At 40.8% G+C, this 20398-nt stretch overlaps 1 protein-coding gene across 1 annotated transcript in view; it reads left to right on the top strand.

Annotated features, from left to right (window-relative positions):
- The first annotated feature begins 2282 nt into the window (after positions 1–2282).
- The window catches only part of FAM171B (family with sequence similarity 171 member B), a 71544-nt gene continuing 53428 nt past the window's right edge, over positions 2283–20398 (top strand). Inside the window, exon 1 of the mRNA XM_082630248.1 lies at positions 2283–2680. Coding sequence (XP_082486374.1) covers positions 2443–2680 — 238 coding nt within the window. The 5' untranslated portion in view covers positions 2283–2442. The remainder of the gene's footprint in view (positions 2681–20398) is intronic.

Below are 20398 nucleotides of genomic sequence, written 5' to 3'. Positions count from 1 at the left end.
GTATCCCACATTATGTAGTCTATTTTCATCTAAAAATCACTAAAAAACAACGCAAGCTCATGGCGAAAGTTTCAAACAGTGCTGAAAGGTAAAGTCACTTCTCATTAGTGTAGCCTTGGGCAAGACAGTTGCCTCTCTGATCTTCAGTGTTTCCATTTGCTAAACAGAATAATGAGAGCTAATTTGTAGGACTGCTTTGAGGATACGAGATAATGTATGTAAAATGCCTATTATTATTATTAGTTATGGTTATATAGGCACTAGTTTCACATCCTTGACCAAAGAATAACTTTCCACTAGTGAGAAATTTGTTCTTTTCCAGCATGTTGGAAACATTGGGACGAACACACAAAAGAGTGGTGAGTGTGGAAAGGGACTGTCCAATCAGCCAAATCCATCTGAATCAACTATGATGGTAAAGGATGTGATGTCACAGATCACATTTACATTATATTATGAGATGTCCCACAGACATTCCAAATACAAAGAGACTACAACGGAACAAGCCATGGCTTATCACCTACTCTGTAGTCAGTAGTACCAGCTAATCTTGATAATGTCATGAGCAGCCACCCAAGATCTCAATCTTGAGTGTCTTTGAGTGTCATACTAGACATACCCATCTTTCTCCTTCTCTCTTCCTCACCCAAGCAATCAACCATTTTTTGCTGATTCTAGCCCTACCTACTGAACCTCCCACTCCTTTCTTCTCCTTTCTGGTCTCACAAGCCTTTGGTATCTCCTCACTGGCTTTTGCAAACACCACTACACTGGCCTCCTCTCCGCCAATCTATCCCTCTTCATCTTCCATACCGATAGCAAAGTGATTCTTTGAAAACGCAGACTGGTAGCAAGTCCCTTCCCTGATTAATTTCTTTCACTATTTCATAATCACTTGCAATGTAAATTTCAGTTTCCTTATATAGCATCCAAGGTTATTACAGGAGTTAATGTATATAAAGTGCTTGAACAGTGCCTGGACACAGTAAGTACTATAGAAGTGTTTGCCGTTATTTATTTATTTTTAATTTATTTATTTTTGGCTGCGTTGGGTCTTCGTTGCTGTGCACGGGCTTTCTCTTGTTGCGGAGCACCGGTTCCAGGTGCGCAGGCTTTAGTAGTTGTGGCCTGCTGGCTCAGTAGTTGTGGCACACGGGCTTATTTGCTCCGCGGCATATGGGATCTTCCCGGACCAGGGCCCGAACCCGTGTCCCCTGCATTGGCAAGGAGATTCTTAACCACTGCAGCACCAGGAAAGTCCCTGCTATTATTTTTTTAATGACCTGATCTCCACTCTCCTTTTCAATCTAAAACACTGTCACTCTGTCACAATCATTGCTAACAATTTTCCAAGCACACTGTGCTGTTACACACCTCTAGGCGCGTGTGCACGGGCATACACACACACACACACACACAGCTACACTTTTTAGATGACCTGGTTACACCCACCTATGTGTGGAACTCTTAGTCTTCTTTAAACCCCACCTTTCCTAGTGTTTCATAGCCCCCTTCCATATACCACATGGTTAATTTCTTCCAATTCAGTGCAATCTCTGCATGCTGTAATGTTTCTCCAGTGGCAGGCACCACCCTGGATTATAATTTGTTTATATGTTCCTCTGTCCTAACAGGTAATGAGCTCCTAGAACGCAGGGATTGTATGTTGCTTATTCCAAGCACCTGACTAAATACTGGCAGGTGGTTAGCATTTAGAAAAATATTTTTTGAGCAAATGAAAAGTATAGACTATAATTAGACAAAACGTAATTAAGAATATCTTACGATATAGAAAGAAATTCCAATTTGGGCAGAAAGAGGAATTTAATCAAAATCTGGAGAGCCGCAGTTTAATTTCTAGCTAACCAGTGATGGCCGTGATGCCCCAAAGCCCACATGGTTAAGAGATCCTGGCTTTTTGATCCGCCGATGCTGCGTTAAGTGCTGTGGGAGCGTAATCAATACACCACCTTCTCTTCTACTTTGCGGACAGGTGGAGGGAATTTTATTCCACTTTCTGCAAAATTTCCCGGTGTCTAGGTAGGGGCTAGAGGATCTGAAGGTCTACCAGCCCCCAGAAAGGCTCTCCTTTTCCGTTTACCCTAGGAAGCCACCACCAGCACTGCGCCCCAGCACCCCGCCGAGCGCGCGCGTCCGGAGCAGCTGAGCCCGGGGTGGTAGCGTAGACGCGGCGCCGGGCGCGGAGCTCGCCCCACCCCGCCCCGCGCGTCACGTGCGCGAGGATGCTAACTTCCCCCTCCTCCTCCTCCCCCGGCGTCTCCTCCGCCGCCCCAGCCTCCTCCTCCTGGTGAGGGTGTGCGAGGCAGACCGAGCGAGGGGGACCGAGCGGGAGGGCGCTGCCAGAGCCCGCAGCCCTGGCGCCCGCCGCCGCCGCCCGGACCTCCGCCGCAATATGCCGCCGCGGCCCTCTGGCTCTCGGCCATGGCGAGGCTCAGCCGGCGCGTCCCTTGCACCCTGCTCCTCGGCCTGGCCGCGGTGCTGCTGAAGGCGAGGCTGGTCCCTGCGGCCGCCAGAGCTGAGCTCAGCCGCTCCGACCTCAGCCTCATCCAGCAGCAGCAGCAGGAGCAGCAGCAGCAACGGCAGCAGCAACGGCAGCGGGAAGAAGCTGAGGAGGAGAGGCCAGAGGTGCCCGGGGCATCCTCTACCGTCGTTGCTCCCGGTAGGTCCCGGCAGCCCGGCCCTGCCTTTCCTGCTCTGGTCTTCCTGGCCTCCTCGCCGCTTCCCTAGCCAGATGGTTTCCCATCGCCTGTCTCTACCCCCCCCCCACAACCCCCCCCCCCGAAAAACGCCTGCCTGCGTGACCAGGATTCGGGCTCTGCTTTGGTTTTGGGAATCTGCCCTTTCGGTGGTGAGCTTTCTGGGAAGCGCAGAGCACTGCAGTGAGGTGGGGAGGGGTCGGGAGGGATGGGAGTGACTGCCTGGATTGATCTTTTTCTTCTCCCTCCCTTCCTGAATTTTCCCCTCCGCCCTGGGAATGATTGCACACACACACACACGCACACACGCACGCACACACTCTTCTCAAATCCTTTTAGCCTTCTGTTCTTTATCCTTTTCTCTCCTAGAGACTGAAACATCTTGCAGTAGACACCCACACACCCCCTTTCACCATCTCGCTCCGTCTATATATTTAAATTTAGCTCTGGAGAAAAGAAATCTTGATTTATTTGATTATTTATTTCTGTCTCTTCTTATCCCGGGAATGGTTGAAGGCGGTTTGCAAGAATGCCTTCAGTATAATAAGATGAAACAAACCAAAAAACGAAATAGGAGTTTGTGGCTGAAGGAAAGGGAAAAGGAGAGGGGGCTGGATGAGGTGAAGGCTGTAGCGGATGTTAGCACAGCAAAGCCTGCCCCTAGAGAGGGGAATCTCTTTACTTGTTAGTAGAAGGTAATGAGGCAGATTCTCCACACTATTCAGCTGAGGGTGAGGAAAGCCCTTTCGGTATACGTGGCTGTAACAGTCCCTCAGTTCCTGCCTGGTTCCCCTCCATTAAAGCTACACCGGTAAGCAAAAAGCTGGATTATCCATTTTAATAGCTTCTCCTTACCCACCAACCCCAGTCCCCTTCCCTACTGTAGAAGCTGCCTGCTCTTTGGAAAGAAAAAAAGCCATCAGTGTTTTTTTTTTGGCAAGTGGGCTTAGGTTTCTGCAAAACCAAAGCGAATTATAACATTTGTTTTCGCTTTAGAATCCTGCCTAGAAACGTTATACGAGATGCCGAAAATGAGATTTTAAAGAGTAGGATTCGGAATCTTATTTTGTACTGCTTGCTCCTCATCAAAGAGCCATACATACATACTCAGGTACACCAGCTGCGATTCCTGACACAGCCAGAATGATTTAATTTATCAGAGTGCTCTGAGCACAGGATGAAATCACCAAAGTGTGCCGGAAAGCATGTGCTTCTGACACCCTCTCAAACCACTTAATAACACGTGAGCGTGGCTGAAAGTCCTGAAAGAGGTGCTGTGTGTGGTGGTTTTCCTACCTGGCTTTTTATAACTGAAAGTGCTAACCACAGGGTACTGGCGAGGCAGCGATTAGATATACTGTTGGGTAAACTGAAGGAGATGAGAGATAAGAGAGTGATGGAGAGCCTGTCTTCGTTATGAGAGGGGTTTCATAAATGATGAAACGGAAGTCAGAGTGGTGATGGATTTTATGATTTGCAGTATATTTTTATTTCGATTTATCGTCTTTCAGGAATATTAGTGAAATGGGTTTTGACTACTACCATATAGATAGGTTGTGATGAAGGTTACGAATAACGGAAATAATATGAAAAACTTCTGTATCCAGCGTACGGGTGAAAATATTTGTTTTCTGATATGTGTGATGTAATATTTTTGAAAAGGGTTATTTTTGGGAAAGCTAGCAGTTTTTGTCTTACTTACCTATTAGATTAATGAAGATAAAGGAACCACTAGCCAACAGATCAAACTAGAGCCTGAAAAGTAACATAAGATGACTCTTGCATTTCCCTCAAAAACTCTAACCCTCCAAGCTAGTGGCAAACAAGGGAGCAATTCAATTGACCGCTGTTGTAGTTACAGGAGTATTTGGGTTGTATAATGAAACATAACCTATAAACAAATGAACTTAAAATGTTCCTCTGAGCACATCGTGATCTCTAGGTTGAACTGGTCTACCTGCTTCAACCTTTGTTCCTCTACTGTCTATTCTCCTCACACAGTTAGTGATTTTTTTTTTTTTTTTTTTTGCGGTACGCGGGCCTCTCACTGTTGTGGCCTCTCCCGTTGCGGAGCACAGGCTCAGGACGCGCAGGCTCAGCGGCCATGGCTCACGGGCCCAGCCGCTCCGCGACATGTGGGATCTTCCCAGACCGGGGCACGAACCCGCGTCCCCTGCATCGTCAGGCAGACTCAACCACTGCGCCACCAGGGAAGCCCGTGAGGGTTTTTGGTTTTGTTTTTGGTTTTTTTTGGTGGTGTTGTTTTTTTGCGGTACGTGGGCCTCTCACTGTTGTGGCCTCACCCATTGCGGAGCACAGGCTCCGAACGCGCAGGCTCAGCGGCCATGGCTCACGGGCCCAGCCGCTCCGCAGCATGTGGGATCTTCCCGGACCGGGGCACGAACCTGCGTCCCCTGCATCGGCAGGTGGACTCTCAACCACTGCGCCACCAGGGAAGCCCTAGTGATCTTTTTAAAAACATTAAATAGGATCATTTCTGCTCACAGTCCTCCAATGGCTTCCCATCTCCCTCACACTAGATGCCCAGACCCTGAAAATGGCCCACAAAGGCTGAGATCCTCTGCGGCCCTCTCACTCCCGTCTCCCTCAGCTCTGAGAGTAACTCAGCGCTGGGGCCACACTGGCTCTTTGTTTCTTCAGTTTGCAAGTGGGCTCTGGTGTGTGGCCTTTGCACTTGTCATTTTCTCTGCCTGGAATTCTGGACCTTCGGTTCTTCAGGTTTGCTCCAGTCACGCTAACAGAAGCCTTTCCTGACAGCTGTGTTAAATAGCCATCTGCATGCCCTTTCGTACTGATTCTCCTCCATGGCACTTACTATCCTCAGCCCTTCTTGTAAGCCTGTCTCCCCTTACTAGAATGTAAACTCTCTGAGGGCATGAACTTTGCTTTGGTCATTATTACATTGAATTATTACATATATTTCTAGCACCTAGAAGAGCACTTGCTATTCGTAGGCACACATTTTTTTGAATGAATGAATGAACAAAAATGCTGGCACCAAGGATCTCCTTTACTTTATGAGTATTTGTTATTTCACATCTTGTGAAATTCTTCATTGGAATTTAGCAGAGTCATATAAACATGAAGAAATGTTAGGTAGAAATATTTGTAAGTGGAGGTTATAAAGTATATATATTCTGGACTTTTAATTTTAGCTAGTTTCAGTGTTTATGTTCACTACAGAGAACTGCTAGATACAATACTTAAGTCCACTTTTTAGGTTCTGTCAAGAAGATTCTTTACCCAGGTGCACTTATAATCCTCTTATGGGTATTAACCGTACCTTTAAATAGCTCTAGGAGGGTATTAACATACCTTTAAATAGCTCTGAAGGAGCTTTAATTCATTCTTTGCCTCTGTATGGTGCTTCTGATTCTTTGGACATGTTTTGTGAAAAGCTATAGGACTTTTCTCAGGCAATATTTAGAAAACTAATAAGACTTGTTTAGTGACTGTTACATGATTGAGCCTCCTAAGTCCATAGTAGAGAAACTGACTGCGGACTCTGCTGACTCTGGATTTTATTATTTTGAAAATTTATGTCTCTTCATATTGCTGAGAAATGAGAAAGTAAGGTTCAAAGAAGTTGAATATGAGATTTAAAAAATCCAGGATGTAAAAAAAGTAAATTTTCATTTTCTCATTAACTTCTAAAACACCATCCTTAGAGAGTACCGAGAATAAAGACTAAGGCTGAGATCTGTTTTCTCCGGTGTCTGCAGCAGCTCTGATGTCTCCATCTGCACCAGTATTTGTTAGAAATAAATATTCGAGGGACGAGGGAAGAATTAATTTGGGGGTTGGTGGTAGCTGAGACAACCATATCATATTCAGTCTGATGGCCCATTAGATGGGAGGCATGCTGGGGATGGGGGCAAGGGGAGCTGGAGAAAATAACGAGCTCCATTTCAGATTCTCCATGCGAAGCACAGACACTGGGGATCTCCGTGGATTTTTATAAAAGTCTTCTGCATACAGAGAAAGCCTCTTGAGGGATATATTTTCACAGTATAAACATTTTTGATTGTACGTTTCACTGATCTATATTTTTAAACCTTTTACCTTGGAAAATGTCAAATATATAGAAAGTAAACAGGATAGTATTAAAAAAAGTCCATACCCATTACCCAGTTTTAACAGTGATCAAATTCTGCTGTGACTGTTTCACTCACACCTCCATCCATTTCCATTATGTGGGATTTTTGGGGGGAGCGGGGAGGTAAAATGTACATACATTAAAATGTACTAAAATGTACATACCTAAACTGTACTCTTTTTTTTTTTTAACAATAAACTATAGTTTATTGGGTGGGGAAAGTGGTGTTTGATTTACAGTGTTGCCACATTATATATATATTTTTTAAATATTAAAAAAAATATATATTTTTAATGTTAAAATTTTATTATCACTCTAGGTTTGCCTTATAAAAATATTCAAAAGTCATTTTCAAGTGAGCTTATGATTATATACATTTTGTAAGTATTGGCTTAAAAATATCAAAAGTCATAAAATGAAAGAAAAGCTGTAAAAGCTACTTAATGGATGTCCATACTTCAGATTCTGGTATTAATATAAACTGTATTCTCTTGACAAATGGATATACCTGTGTAACCATTACCCATATCAAGATATAGAACATTTATATCACCTTAGAAAGTTCCCTCATGCCCCCAGGCAATCTTTGCCCCGACCCATTGACAACTGTTCTGATTGTTTTCATCACTGATTAATTTTGTGTTTTCTAGACCTTCATAAAATAGAACCATATAGCAGGTACTTTTTTGTGTCTAGCTTCTTCAGCTCAGTCTAATTTCCATAGGTTTCATCCATGTTGTTGCATGGATGTTCAGTAGTTTGTTCCTTTTTACTGCTGAGCAGCTGAGCAGTATTCCATTGTATCAATTACTGCAGTTTGGTTTATCACTTCTGATGGATATTTGGGTTATTTCCAGTTTTAGCTATTGTAAATGAAGCTGCTACATTCTTGTACTTTTTTTTTTTTTGCGGTACGCGGGCCTCTCACTGTTGTGGCCTCTCCCGTTGCGGAGCACAGGCTCCGGACGCGCAGGCTCAGCGGCCATGGCTCACGGACCCAGCCGCTCCGCGGCATGTGGGATCTTCCCGGACCGGGGCATGAACCCGTGTCCCTTGCATCGGCAGGCGAACTCTCAACCACTGTGCCACCAGGGAAGCCCTCTTGTACTTTTAAAGTTAAAGATTTTTTCATATTCTATGTAGCTGGGACCTACTTAGCAAAATTTAAAAATACTGAAATTCAGTATAGAATATTACTGTATACTTTTTATTAAATTCAAATAACTTGATTTAAACTTTTATTTTATTTTATTTTTGCGGTATGCGGGCCTCTCACTGTTGTGGCCTCTCCCGTTGCAGAGCACAGGCTCCGGACGTGCAGGCTCAGTGGCCATGGCTCACGGGCCCAGCCGCTCCGCGGCATGTGGGATCTTCCCGGACCGGGGCACGAACCCGTGTCCCCTGCATCGGCAGGCGGACTCTCAACCACTGCGCCACCAGGGAAGCCCTAAACTTTTATTTAAGCTAATCTGATTGAAAATCTCCTATCCATGAAAGCATTTGTTTACTTTTTTTTCCGTGCAAGGAATTTGAAAATCAATAGAAGTGGGACTAGACATTGGCTGTTTTATCTAAAGTACTCATGCTTTGAAGGCCGTATTCCCAGATGGGGTAATTATGATTTCTTTCCAGGATTTTAATAACCAAAGGGAGCTATTTCTTGGTGTTGATTACAGGTTGAAAAACACATGCCATTGTGTTGAATTTCAGTCCAGTTTGCTTTAATGGTGTTTTTTCAGTGTTCTTAATGTGCCTGAACAGAAACAACCAAATATTTTTCTGAAACAAAACTCTTCCCCCTAAGTATATAAATATTGAACTTAATTTTCTTTCAACGTTCTGTCTGACTAGGTACTAGCTGCAGTATTGTTGTCATTCATTGACTTGGCTTAGTGTGATAGGTCTTAATTTCCTTTCCTCCAAGTTGCCTTAGCTAGGAAATGGACATAATATTTTCCATCTGCTATTGATAAAAAGTATGCTTTGGAATAGTTACCTGGAAAATTCTAAAACTATGAAAGCTATGCATTGTAGTGAAATACATCATAGGCGTGAGAAAACAGCTTCTGTTTGCTTTGAAGATTCTGTTTGGAGAGGTCTCTTTAATTGCCCTTTTGTGTAAGCACAACCCATATGTCCAAGACATATCAGGTTCTGTGCCTCTTAAAATTTTTTTTTATGACTGTCTATGTTATGAGGACTAGGCAGTATTCTTTTTTTTTTTTTTTTTTTTTTTTTTTTTTGCGGTATGCGGGCCTCTCACTGTCGTGGCCTCTCCCGTTGCGGAGCACAGGCTCCGGACGCGCAGGCTCAGCGGCCGTGGCTCACGGGCCCAGCCGCTCCGCGGCACGTGGGATCTTCCCAGACCGGGGCACGAACCCATGTCCCCTGCATCGGCAGGCGGACTCTCAACCACTGCGCCACCAGGGAAGCCCTAGGCAGTATTCTTGACTACTTGTTGATAATGTCTTGGAGTATAATTAGGCCACTTCACTTGGGCCTGAAATGAGGAATGATTTCTGGGTGCCCTTTCATGTAGGGTAGAGGGTGTCAAGGAAATGGCAGTTGCTTTCCACGTTAATAACGTGTCAAATCTGTGACCTAGTGAGCCTAGACTGTAAAATGTCTCAGCAATGTCTTGGGCTTCTCTGAAGCTTTGAGTTGGTAATGCCTGTTAATTTCTCCATGTTAAGTTTCTGTGTCTTGCACAAAAACCAAGATTTAAAATTAATTTTATTTATATGTGACAGAGATTTCAATTGTTATTTAATGTTTTCTTTTTCTCAAGTAGGTTTCTATATCATGACATGAGGGTCTAATTTAAAATTAAACATTTGCCAGTATTATCAGTTATTGTACTTAGTTTTGTTCCTATTCACTAGAGAAACAGCACTTAGAAACTATATAGTTTTAGTTCACTTGTTAGCTCTGCTAAAATTTAGAACACATATAGAGCTAAGCCATTAGCAGTTCATATCTGTGGACCTAAATACTAGTTGGGCTTTCAGTGACCACTTGATCAGTTGGAAGCTCGTAGAAATGTCCAGCCTCACCTGGGGCTCATGCTGTAAGGCCTTTGGCTTACCTCAGGGGTAAGTGCTCCAGGGCTGTTGTAGAATTCCATATTCATTGTTCTTTCTAAAATAAAATAAGACCAGTGTCCATGGTTTTATTCACACCTACCTGTTCCGCCACTTTTTTGTAATAGGAATGTGACACAAACAGAAACAGGATGGGTAGATGGATTATTTGTTTTTTCTAATGGGTTAGCTATAACCAGGAGTTGAATAGAAGCTGCAAATGTCCTGGATTTTGACCCATTCCACCCTTGCCTGTTTCCCACCCCTGCCCCCGACTGCCAGTGTTTTTGAAAATGATAGAAATTAAGCTGTCAAAATATGGCTCTATATAGTTAAATGGATTATGTTTCTTCAAAACTTTAAACATGCTGCTAATGTTTTCATATTTGTATGAGTAGGATTTGTTTATAAATGTCTGGGTGACTGAGACAGGATTACCAAAAGAATATCCATTTACTGTAAAAATGAAGTAGAGGGAGGCCACACTTTTTGCGTAAGGGGAAAAATGTCACCAAGGATTATGGGTATAGTAGGATTTATTTAACTATTTTACTAAGTAAAATGAACCATGCATGGATCAATAAGTGTGTCATGAAACACAGATTATGATTCACTTTGTGTACCTGAAGTTAAAAAAAAAATCTGTCTGGTCACTTTTAAATTAATTGGTGTATTCCAAATATTTGCATTTAAAAACAAATAACTTCTCCTCATAAAATAAGTACTTTCCAAAACATATTTTACAATATTTTTGTGCTGTTAGATTCTGGACTTTTAGCAGAAAAGCTATGATTTAATAATTCCCCAAATTCCAGTGTTTCTTTAAAGTAACCAGAATTTGTCTCATTCATAATCATATGCAAGAAAAGTATCTCTGTACTAATGTAAGAAACAACTAATGTGATCTCCTAATGCTATTTATAATGAAATGATGTCTAATATCAATTAAAATATGCAGTAATTTAAAAAAACCAAAAGTTTTCACTTCATAGATTAAAATAAGACTTGGAATCATAGGCTCTTGGAATTGGGATGAGGTAGAAATGACCTTCTCCTAAGTGCTTTGCTCTGGCAGTGTTTTAAAAGTATATAACATAAGTTGGAACACATCCACATCATTTTTTTTTTAATCTGGTAATTTGTAAATTTTTTAAGACAGTTATTTTTTATTGAAGTATCATTGCTTTACAATGTTATATTAATTTCAGGTTACAACATAATGATTCACAATTCTTAAAGGTTATTATACTCCATTTATAATAATTATTAAATATTGGCTATCTTCTCTGTGCTGTACAATATACCCTTGAGCTTATTTATCTCATACATAGTAGTTTTTACCTCTTAATCCCCTACCGCTGTCTTCCCCCCCACCCCTGTAAACACTAGTTTGTTCTCTATATCTGAAGTACTATTTGTTTTATTTTTATTTAAAAATTTTTATTGAACTATAGTTGCTTTACAATGTTGTGTTAGTTTCTCGTGTACAGCAAAGTGATTCATTTATACATACATATATTATTGAATATATATATATTGTTTTTCAGATTTTTTTTCATTATAGTTTCTTAACAAGATATTGACTACAGTTCCAGTGCTATGCAGTAGGTCCTTGTTGTTTATGTGCTACTCCTAAATTTCTATGTATGTTATTCCCAAATTTCTAATTTATCCCTCCCCCCACCTTTCCTCTTTCGTAACCATGTTTGTTTTCTATGTCTGTGAGTCTACTTCTGTTCTGTAAATAAGTTCATTGTATCATTTTTTTAGATTCCACATATAAGTGATATACTATATTTGTCTTTCTGACTTACTTCACTTAGTATGATAATCTCCAGGTGCCACATTCACATCTTAAAAGAAGTTGTGGTACCACCTGGCAGTCACAAATTTTGATAAAACTGTTACTTAAGGATAATTTGATGATTTTCTTCATAGCAAATATAACTAAGATAAGTGAGCTTTTTAATAGTTTTTCCCTACCCATGGATTCAATTTTGTGAATCAGAATAGTCAAAAGAATGTGTCTTTTTAAATTGCTTCTGTGCCATAGTATTTCAAATAGGAAAGAAGTCTTGTGAATCCGTAAAGCTTGGTGAATATAGGGTGTCAAGATGTAGAAGGTGAAGACTTCGGAGGCTCATAAGAAAAGAAGAGAGAGGTAATATAATTCACTGTGACAAGTTTGAGGGGAGGTCAAGTAAGTTCATAGGGAGAGAAAGTACTCACAAATGGTGAATCTTCTTCTCCCCTGTTTGTGTAAGGGACTCACTGTCCCTTATACCCTATATGGCAGAGGTTCTAGGGAACCAGTGGAAGGGTGTAGAGGGTTTATGAGCACCCTTAAATTAATTAGACAGTCTCAGTTATCTAGTGTTGAGATCATCTGTAAGATTTTCAAAGGAATCCTTGACCCCCCGAAAGGTTCAGAAAACCTGCCATGGTTGATTAGGCCTTTGTAAGTGGACTCAATAAGAAAAGAACAAAGGTAACGTTCAGGCTCAAATAACATTTTTGTGTTTTCCTAACATGTGAGGTTTCTGTTGTTGTGTACATGTGATGGGTAAAGTTAGTAAGCGCGACAGCAGCATTACCAGTCCTGCCAGAAGGCCTAACCCTTGAAGAAGCTGACTGCGTGGGATGCACGTACCTTGGTCGATTCTTTCAACCTTTGGCTTTTCCATTCTGTTTGTAGCATGTCTACCAAAATGCAATAATTATCTTTTGATAAACCACATGACTCTGAATTGTTTTATATCCAGGTTTCATTATATAATAACCTAGTGGGATATCTTATACCTGAAAAAACCCTCTGTTTAGAATTTTTTGGCAGTCAACCCAGAAACTCTCTGCATCTTGGCTCCTGGCTCTTGCCCTGAAGGATAGGGTCACTAAGATTAAGTTAATAATCTTAATAAGGGCTCTGATTACTTTGTGAGTCATCCAGTCCCTCAGGCCTGATTATAAACTTCAATGCATTTTAGCAGATGAGGGCCTGCCCTTGTTGTTATTAGCCTACAGAGAAGGCATTTATAAAAACTTAAGCCATTTCCCACCTGCTGAAACAAGTATTAATCTTTGGTTTTTTAACAGTTTTGGGGTCAAAATAGTAATTTCAGGCCACTGTGATTCACGTCTGTGATCGAACTTGCTCTTTTCAACACCAGCGCTCTTCTCGGCTTTCAGAATTAATATCATCTCTAAACTCATTGAAACTCATGTTTTCCTTATTTACTTTTTTTGATTCACACCTCTCCTGGTTTCACTAATAACTGACTACATTGGAAAAGCTAGATGCTAGGAAGAGTGAATAGCAGAGCGATTCCTTGTTTTGAGGAATGGCTTTATATTGCAAAATGTTTCCTTCATTTGAAAGTCCAAATGGAAAAATTTGTATTTCAACACATTCTGATGTTCCAAAGATAAATAATAGCATGTGTTGAGACTTGGAAAGCTAGAGCTTCAGAGAATGGCATGGGGCACAGACAGGGAGGTAAAAAAAAGACACAAGCTCCCCCTGACAAATCCATCTTACTGTGGCCTTTGTGTCTCCTGTATGTAAGGACTGGCTCACAGACTGGAACTGTATGCAGGGACTGTATATGGGGCCCTTCATGGATCCAGCAGCTTAGAGATAGATCTGACAAAGGAAGATGAAAATATGGTGACCCAATTTACTCCCCTTTCTTCCCTATCAATATCCTTTGTCAGTAATACAGTCTAAAGTCTGTAACTCTTAAATAATTTGCATGCAATAATTACATTATATTGTAAAATTATACTTAAGTATTATAGACATAAAATATTTGATACTGTAATAGGTAGGTAATTAAAATATCTTTATATTCTAAAAGTAGAAAAAAATTTTTTCCATTTAATTTTACATTCTCTCTTCTCATTCTCCTCTCTCACAAGGTGATCTCATCCACTCCAGTTGCTTTAAATACCACCTATATGCTAAGACTTCCCAGAGTGCACTCCTGAATATATCCACTGATTATTTTGACATCTTTATGTGGATAGATCACAGGTATTTCAGTTTAAGCATGTCTAAGTCTGGACTTTTCATTTCTCACCAGACCGTCCAGGATAAAAAAAAAAATCCCCTTCTTATTTTTTTTAAACTAGGGTCACCATGCTGTACATTACCTTCCAGAACTTACAGCTGGCAGTTTTCAGCTTTCGACCACCTTCACCATTCATCCTTCCTTATTGTTACTAAAAACCCCACTGTTATTAAAGTGCCCCTCTGGCCAATAAGGAGAGGTGAGGGTGCTGTCCTTGCCGCTTCCCCTACCTTCCTCTCGTAGTCCATCACCAAACCCACCAAGTCTGTCTCCTAAATATTCCTCATCTGTTAACTTCTCTTCATCTTCACTGCCCCTGCTCTAGCCCAGGTCACTCTTAACACTCTAGTTCAGGTTAGCGTATTAACTGGCCTCCTCGTTCCATTCTTGGTGCTCTAAAAATCCACCAAGAAGTATGTCCAGTTATGGGAATCCTCCCCCAACACCCTACACATAGTGTTTATTTTTTTAATTTTATTTATTTATTTTTTTTGCGGTACGCGGGCCTCTCACTGTTGTGGCCTCTCCCGTTGTGGAGCACAGGCTCCGGACGCGCAGGCTCAGCAGCCATGGCTCACGGGCCTAGCCGCTCCACGGGATCTTCCCGGACCGGGGCACGAACCCGTGTCCCCTGCATCGGCAGGCGGACTCTCAACCACTGCACCACCAGGGAAGCCCCATAGTGTTTATTTTTAAGAACAAATTTTATCAGGCTTCCCATGACATTGAGAACCAGTGACCTATAGGGGCCTGCACGCTTTCCCACCCCAGTCTCAGCTCCAGTTCTCTGTGCCTTGAGTGTGACAGGTTTCGTACCTCAGGGCCTTTGTACAGGTTGTTCCTCTGTATCTCTGCTTGCAGTACTTCCTTGATCCATGCAACACACACACACACACACATACACACACACATGCACACTCACTCTCTCTCTCTGCCCTGGCTAAATTCATTTAAACTTCAGGTATTAGCTTAAGTGCCACTTCGTTTAAACAGATTTTCTTTAGCTTCCCAGTCTGAGCTAGGTTCCTCTGTTAATGTGCTCTTGTAAGCACCTCCTAATTGCTCATGGTCTGTAGTTGATCTGTAGCTAGGCATCTATTCCATAATTCCATATTTGTCTTCACCTCTAGATTGGAAGCAAGATGAAGCCAGGTGCGATAACTGTTTTGGTTGGGACTGTACTCCTGTATAAATAGTTGTTGAGTGAATAAATGAATGACTGCATATAGATAGATATTTGTGCAGTTGATTATCTTCTTTCATCCCCAAGCTTGAGCAGGCTTCTCTAGAGAGTATATATATATGAAAAGAATATTATATAGGGAAACGACTGTAAGACATGCAGAATGAAGTGGCCAAAGTATGCAGGTTTTATATCAAGAGCAATTCCATGATTTGAAAAAAAAATATACTGAAAGAGGAACTGGTATTTATTTGGATTTAACACATTATATGTTGGTTTATATATGGGGCTAGAGATAACATAAAGATTCCTACAGTAAATGATTTCATTCATTTAAAAAAATTTTTTTTAAACAAATTTCACTAATTGCAGAGAACACTTGGTGGGGACATAGAGAGACCACAAATAAGAGTGTGATAAGTGCTTTATTCGAGGAGTATATAGGAGACTGTGGGAACACAGGTTTGAGGGGAAATAATTTGGCCTGTTTCCTGGAAGAATGCACATTTAAAGTGTGTCCCAAAGTGATATAGAAAAGCAAAAGGAAATAATTTATTATTTTTGATTTAGATCTATTTTTTCCATTTCTTTTGCGATTAACAGTATAATAATTCTGTTCCTTTTATCTTTAGTATCCTCTAGAATTCTTTTTTCTTTAATTTCTCTTTATTTCATACTTTTACTGCTCATCATTCCATGCTGTTAGAAAAAAATAACATAGTTCTTCCACCGTTTCCTCATTTCTTGAAGACACCAGATGTGCCCACTCCTTTCTAAACAAAGGAAATGAATTCAGGATTCAAACATAAGCCCCATTTCTATCAATTTAGGTCTGCTGTGAATTAGCAGTGACTGTGTCTTGCCTTTACATTGATATATAGCAGAAATAACTCTCCCCTGCCTTAACAGTGGGGTATCACCACCTTGACCGAATTGTGCTGTTTTCTTACATCTCAGTTCTCGACATGAGCACAGCGCAGAAAGCTGTGTCTTGAGGTCCCTGTAACCTCTCTCTCCCATCTGGGCCAGCCTGTTGGCCACTTCCCCGCCCTATCATGGGAACAACTTGGCTTCTCTTCTTTCCTCCTCAGTGACCCCAAATTTCATTTCCACACCCCACCACAAGGCAGTGAGTGACTTAAGATTTATTTTGTTAATGATTGTGTCTGCACCATCCGAATTGAGACTTTAAAAAAATGTAATTGCACATAGCGGTTGCCTGGTTTTCTGCTAAATCAGAAAGTATATGAAAAATAATAGATAGGAATTTTATATATTCATGAACTTTTTCTCCATTAAGGTTAATCTAGAGGTGTACTCATAGCAAGAGGCCATTTAGCTGAAATTACCAATGCATGAGAAAAGTTCTCACATTTACTTGAAGCTTTATACATTGAGGTATTCTTGTGGATACAGTCGAAGTTTGCTCTTGCCACTTTAAAGCACCCTATCATGCAGTTTTTGCATTTTTTAAAAATCCCTGAAATTCTGTAAATCTTCCAGGCTAGGGGAACTGAGACACTGAAACAGGTGGCTTAACAGGGGGAGCATATGGGCTGACTCTGGCTGTTTTCCCCCAGGCTCTAGCCCAGTGTGTCTGCCTCTCGTTCTTAGGGTGCTTGTGTGGTACGTTTTCTTTGGGTTTTCACAGACTATAGGAGGAGATTATACCACATAGTCAGCATATGAACTGTATTTACATGGAGGAGGCAATATATTAACGTATTTAATGAAAGACATTGTCTTAACCCAACAAATCTGTTCCCTGCTTTAGACCTTATCTATTTCTATCCCTTCCCTAATCATTTGACCTGGGGAACCAGAGATCATCACTGATTCTATCTTCTCTCTCTCCCACACTCACCTGTCACTCACTGGGTTCTTTTAAGTATTCATCACAGTCTTTAGTATCCATTCCTTCTGTTTCATTTTCATAGCCACTTTCTCAGTCCAGCCCATTGCTGCCCCGCCCCCCATCTGTTTGGATTTATACAGTAATCTCTTAGGTCTCTCTATTTTTTACTACCTCTAATTCAAACCATACCCTTTCTACATGTATCATCCTGAAACACTACTTTCATTTTTTATGCTTTCGTTATATTGTCATTTAAAATTTGAAGTCTTCTGTCAGGCTTCTACTTCCCTCCAAATTTTTATAATGAATACTTTGAAATACTGTATACTGAAAAATTCAATTAGTGTAATGGGTATCCATATATCCTCCAAGATGCAACGGTTGTTAAAATTAGTCATTTTTGCTTTATCTCTATTATTATGTCTTTACACACACACACACAAACACACACACACACACACACAGACACGGTACTGCAGAACCAATTGAAACTTAAATTTATACATCTTGACTTTTCACCCCTAAAAGCTTTAGCATGCTTCTCTTAAGATCTGGGGAACATTCAGTGGGCAATAACACTTTTTTTGAAATGGTAAAACAATTATTAAAAACTTTTAATTGAACTGTGTAAAGATCAATGAAGAAAAGGTATAGAGCTTCAAGTAAAGAATGAATGAGTAAATGAATCTTATAGATTGTATGTGGAATTTTTAAGAAGGTTTCAGTTTGGCTTGTTATATTTGTGCAGATAACATATTATACATCCACCAGGTTGTGATAAGACTGAGTTTTGTATAAAGGTAGCAATTTAGCTACATTATGCTCCAAAATGGGAGGTTCTGCCAGGCTTTCAAGTTACTTTGTTTTTTGGTCATTTCCCACCAATCTAGGATCAATTCCCATTAATCAAATTTTTACTTGTAACTTTTATGGTGGACGTATATAGGACTGTCTGTCTGGTACCTCTCTTCCCCTTTCTTCTGCTTATGCCGCCCTTATCCATCCACATTTGATGTTGGAAATGGTAAGAGGTAAAACCTGAGAGTTGTCATCAGCCATGCTGCCCACCATGTGGAGAAAGCCTATGAATGGAAATGATGAAGCCAGTATTCAGAAATGGAGTTCCTGGTCCCAGTCATTCTCCAGATCAGCTGGATAGTTGCCATCCCTGTGGTTTTCTTGTACAATCCTTTCTTGTATCCATCAGTTGATAAATTTCCATTTTGCCTCAGGAAACTCTGGTTGGATTTCTGTAACTTTAATTGAAAAAGTCATAACTAGCTTTTTTTTTTTTTTTTTTTTTTGCTGTACGCGGGCCTCTCACTGCTGTGGCCTCTCCCGTTGTGGAGCACAGGCCCCGGATGCGCAGGCTCAGCGGCCATGGCTCACAGGCCCAGCCGCTCCGCGGCATGTGGGATCTTCCCGGACCGGGGCACGAACCTGTGTCCCCTGCATCAGCAGGTGGGCTCTCAACCACTGTGCCACCAGGGAAGCCCATAACTAGCTTATTAATATATTATTTCCCGAGCTAAGTCCTAGCTCCAAGGAAATTTTAAATCCTTTGACTCTTTTCCCTCCCCATTGGCACTGCCCTACCTCTTTTTTATCTCTAACTCCACCAGAAACCAACTTAGCTCTACTTTTTTCATGAAGCTTTTTCACTCCACAATTATTTTCTCTTACTACATCAGTCAGTCTCTATTTGGTGATTCAGTACTTGATAACATGGTATTTAGAATTAGTCCCTAATTGTTTCTGGTGTGTTTATTTTGTCTTTCTTGCGCTTCTGAATTCCTTTAGAGCATAGATATATTCCTTCATTCGTTTTTACATTCCAGAATACCTACCACTCAGTAAGTGCTCAATAAAAGCATGGCATGTTGATGCATAACATGCTATGATAGTATATATTAAGAGAACTATCTAAGAACCGAGGATCTTTTGTTATTCATACTATTCATTTACTCCTCATGCCTATCATGGTGCTAGACACAGGGTAGGTGCTTTAAAATTCATGTTAATTAAAAAATATGTGTTCTTAGATTTATGAGTTTGGGGTAAATGCTGATGATATTAAAATGAATTTGAAGATGATTCAAATAATACTTTATGATGCTTTAAGATTGTGAACTGTCAGTCAACCATGTACAGTTCTTAAACCCAGAGTACTTTGTCAGAGCCATTTTCTTTCCCTTTTCTATATTTTTGTTTCCTTTTACTTCTACCTTTATTTTTTATCTCTCATTAGCACTTAGTTTTGTCACTTTCTGGTCCATGATGAAAAAACCTCATGCCTCTCACTCCTGCTTCCCATTTTTTCTCACTTACATTTCCCCCTCACTTCACAGTACTAATTTAGATGTCCTTAGGTTTCCATAAAGGGATCTTTTTTTCTCCGAATATTGCCCTCAGGCCTCTGACTCACAGAAGCAAATTTCTAAATCTACATTGCAAACAAGTACATTTAATCTAGTCCTCAATAATTATCAAATAAAAGGTCTGTGTCACAAAAAGCATAATAAATGAGGGCAGACATTAAAGATTTTTTTTTGGCACTTTAAAAAACTGGGCCACTAGCTGAATTGCAGTTCATGATTGTAATTTTGGAGGGGAAAGGCCTTGGTGAGTTTGAGCCGTGGACAAAGGCCTGTGTGGCTGCCCTGGGGAGAGTGAGATGAGAGGGTGGGGGGATGGGGTGGTAAAGGGATGCAGGGCTCAGGTATGGTTGGTTATGGCAGCACATTGGCTTCCGTGCACTCCTACTTGCTTCTGTGGTTGATGTCTTTACCAGAAGAGGAATCCTTCTAGGGCGCGTGGTTTGGTGGCTAGACCATGGCCTTTGGAGTTTGAGCAACTGGAGTTCAAAATCTGATCTGCCTCTTCTTAGGTATGCTCTTGGGCAAACTAACTAAACTTTCTCTGAGACAGAGATAATGATACTTACCTTGCAGCATTGTTAGATATTAGAGTTGATGTATGTGAAATATCTAGAACTTAACAGATACCTATCAATTACTGCTAGTATTAGAGATGATTTTTAGTAAATTAAATATTTCAGAAATATGAATATTCTGTCTTGATTTATATTCTATGGTGGTAAGGATTGAATAAGTAGACAGAAAAGGTAACGTGTCAGTTTTACCACTTTCTAGTAAATGAGGCTGGATTTCTTTTCATTGCTTTATTGCGTTTCCTATAAATTGACTCCAAGAGAATATGTTTATATAGTAAGAAGTATTAAAACATATCGTGGAATAAAATTTCTGTTTTTCCTTTAAAACAACCTAGAAACAACATTGTCTTTGGAACGTTACCTCAAGCAAGCAAGCAAAATATATTTGAAAGCCAAAAATCAGAGGGAGGGTATTCATCTGTGAGC

This window comes from Mesoplodon mirus (assembly GCF_964341445.2).
Source record: "Mesoplodon mirus genome assembly, chromosome: 8".
Taxonomy (NCBI): domain Eukaryota; kingdom Metazoa; phylum Chordata; class Mammalia; order Artiodactyla; family Ziphiidae; genus Mesoplodon; species Mesoplodon mirus.
The sequence above is the reverse complement of the archived record's forward strand: the minus strand, read 5'-3'. Positions and strand labels throughout refer to the sequence as shown.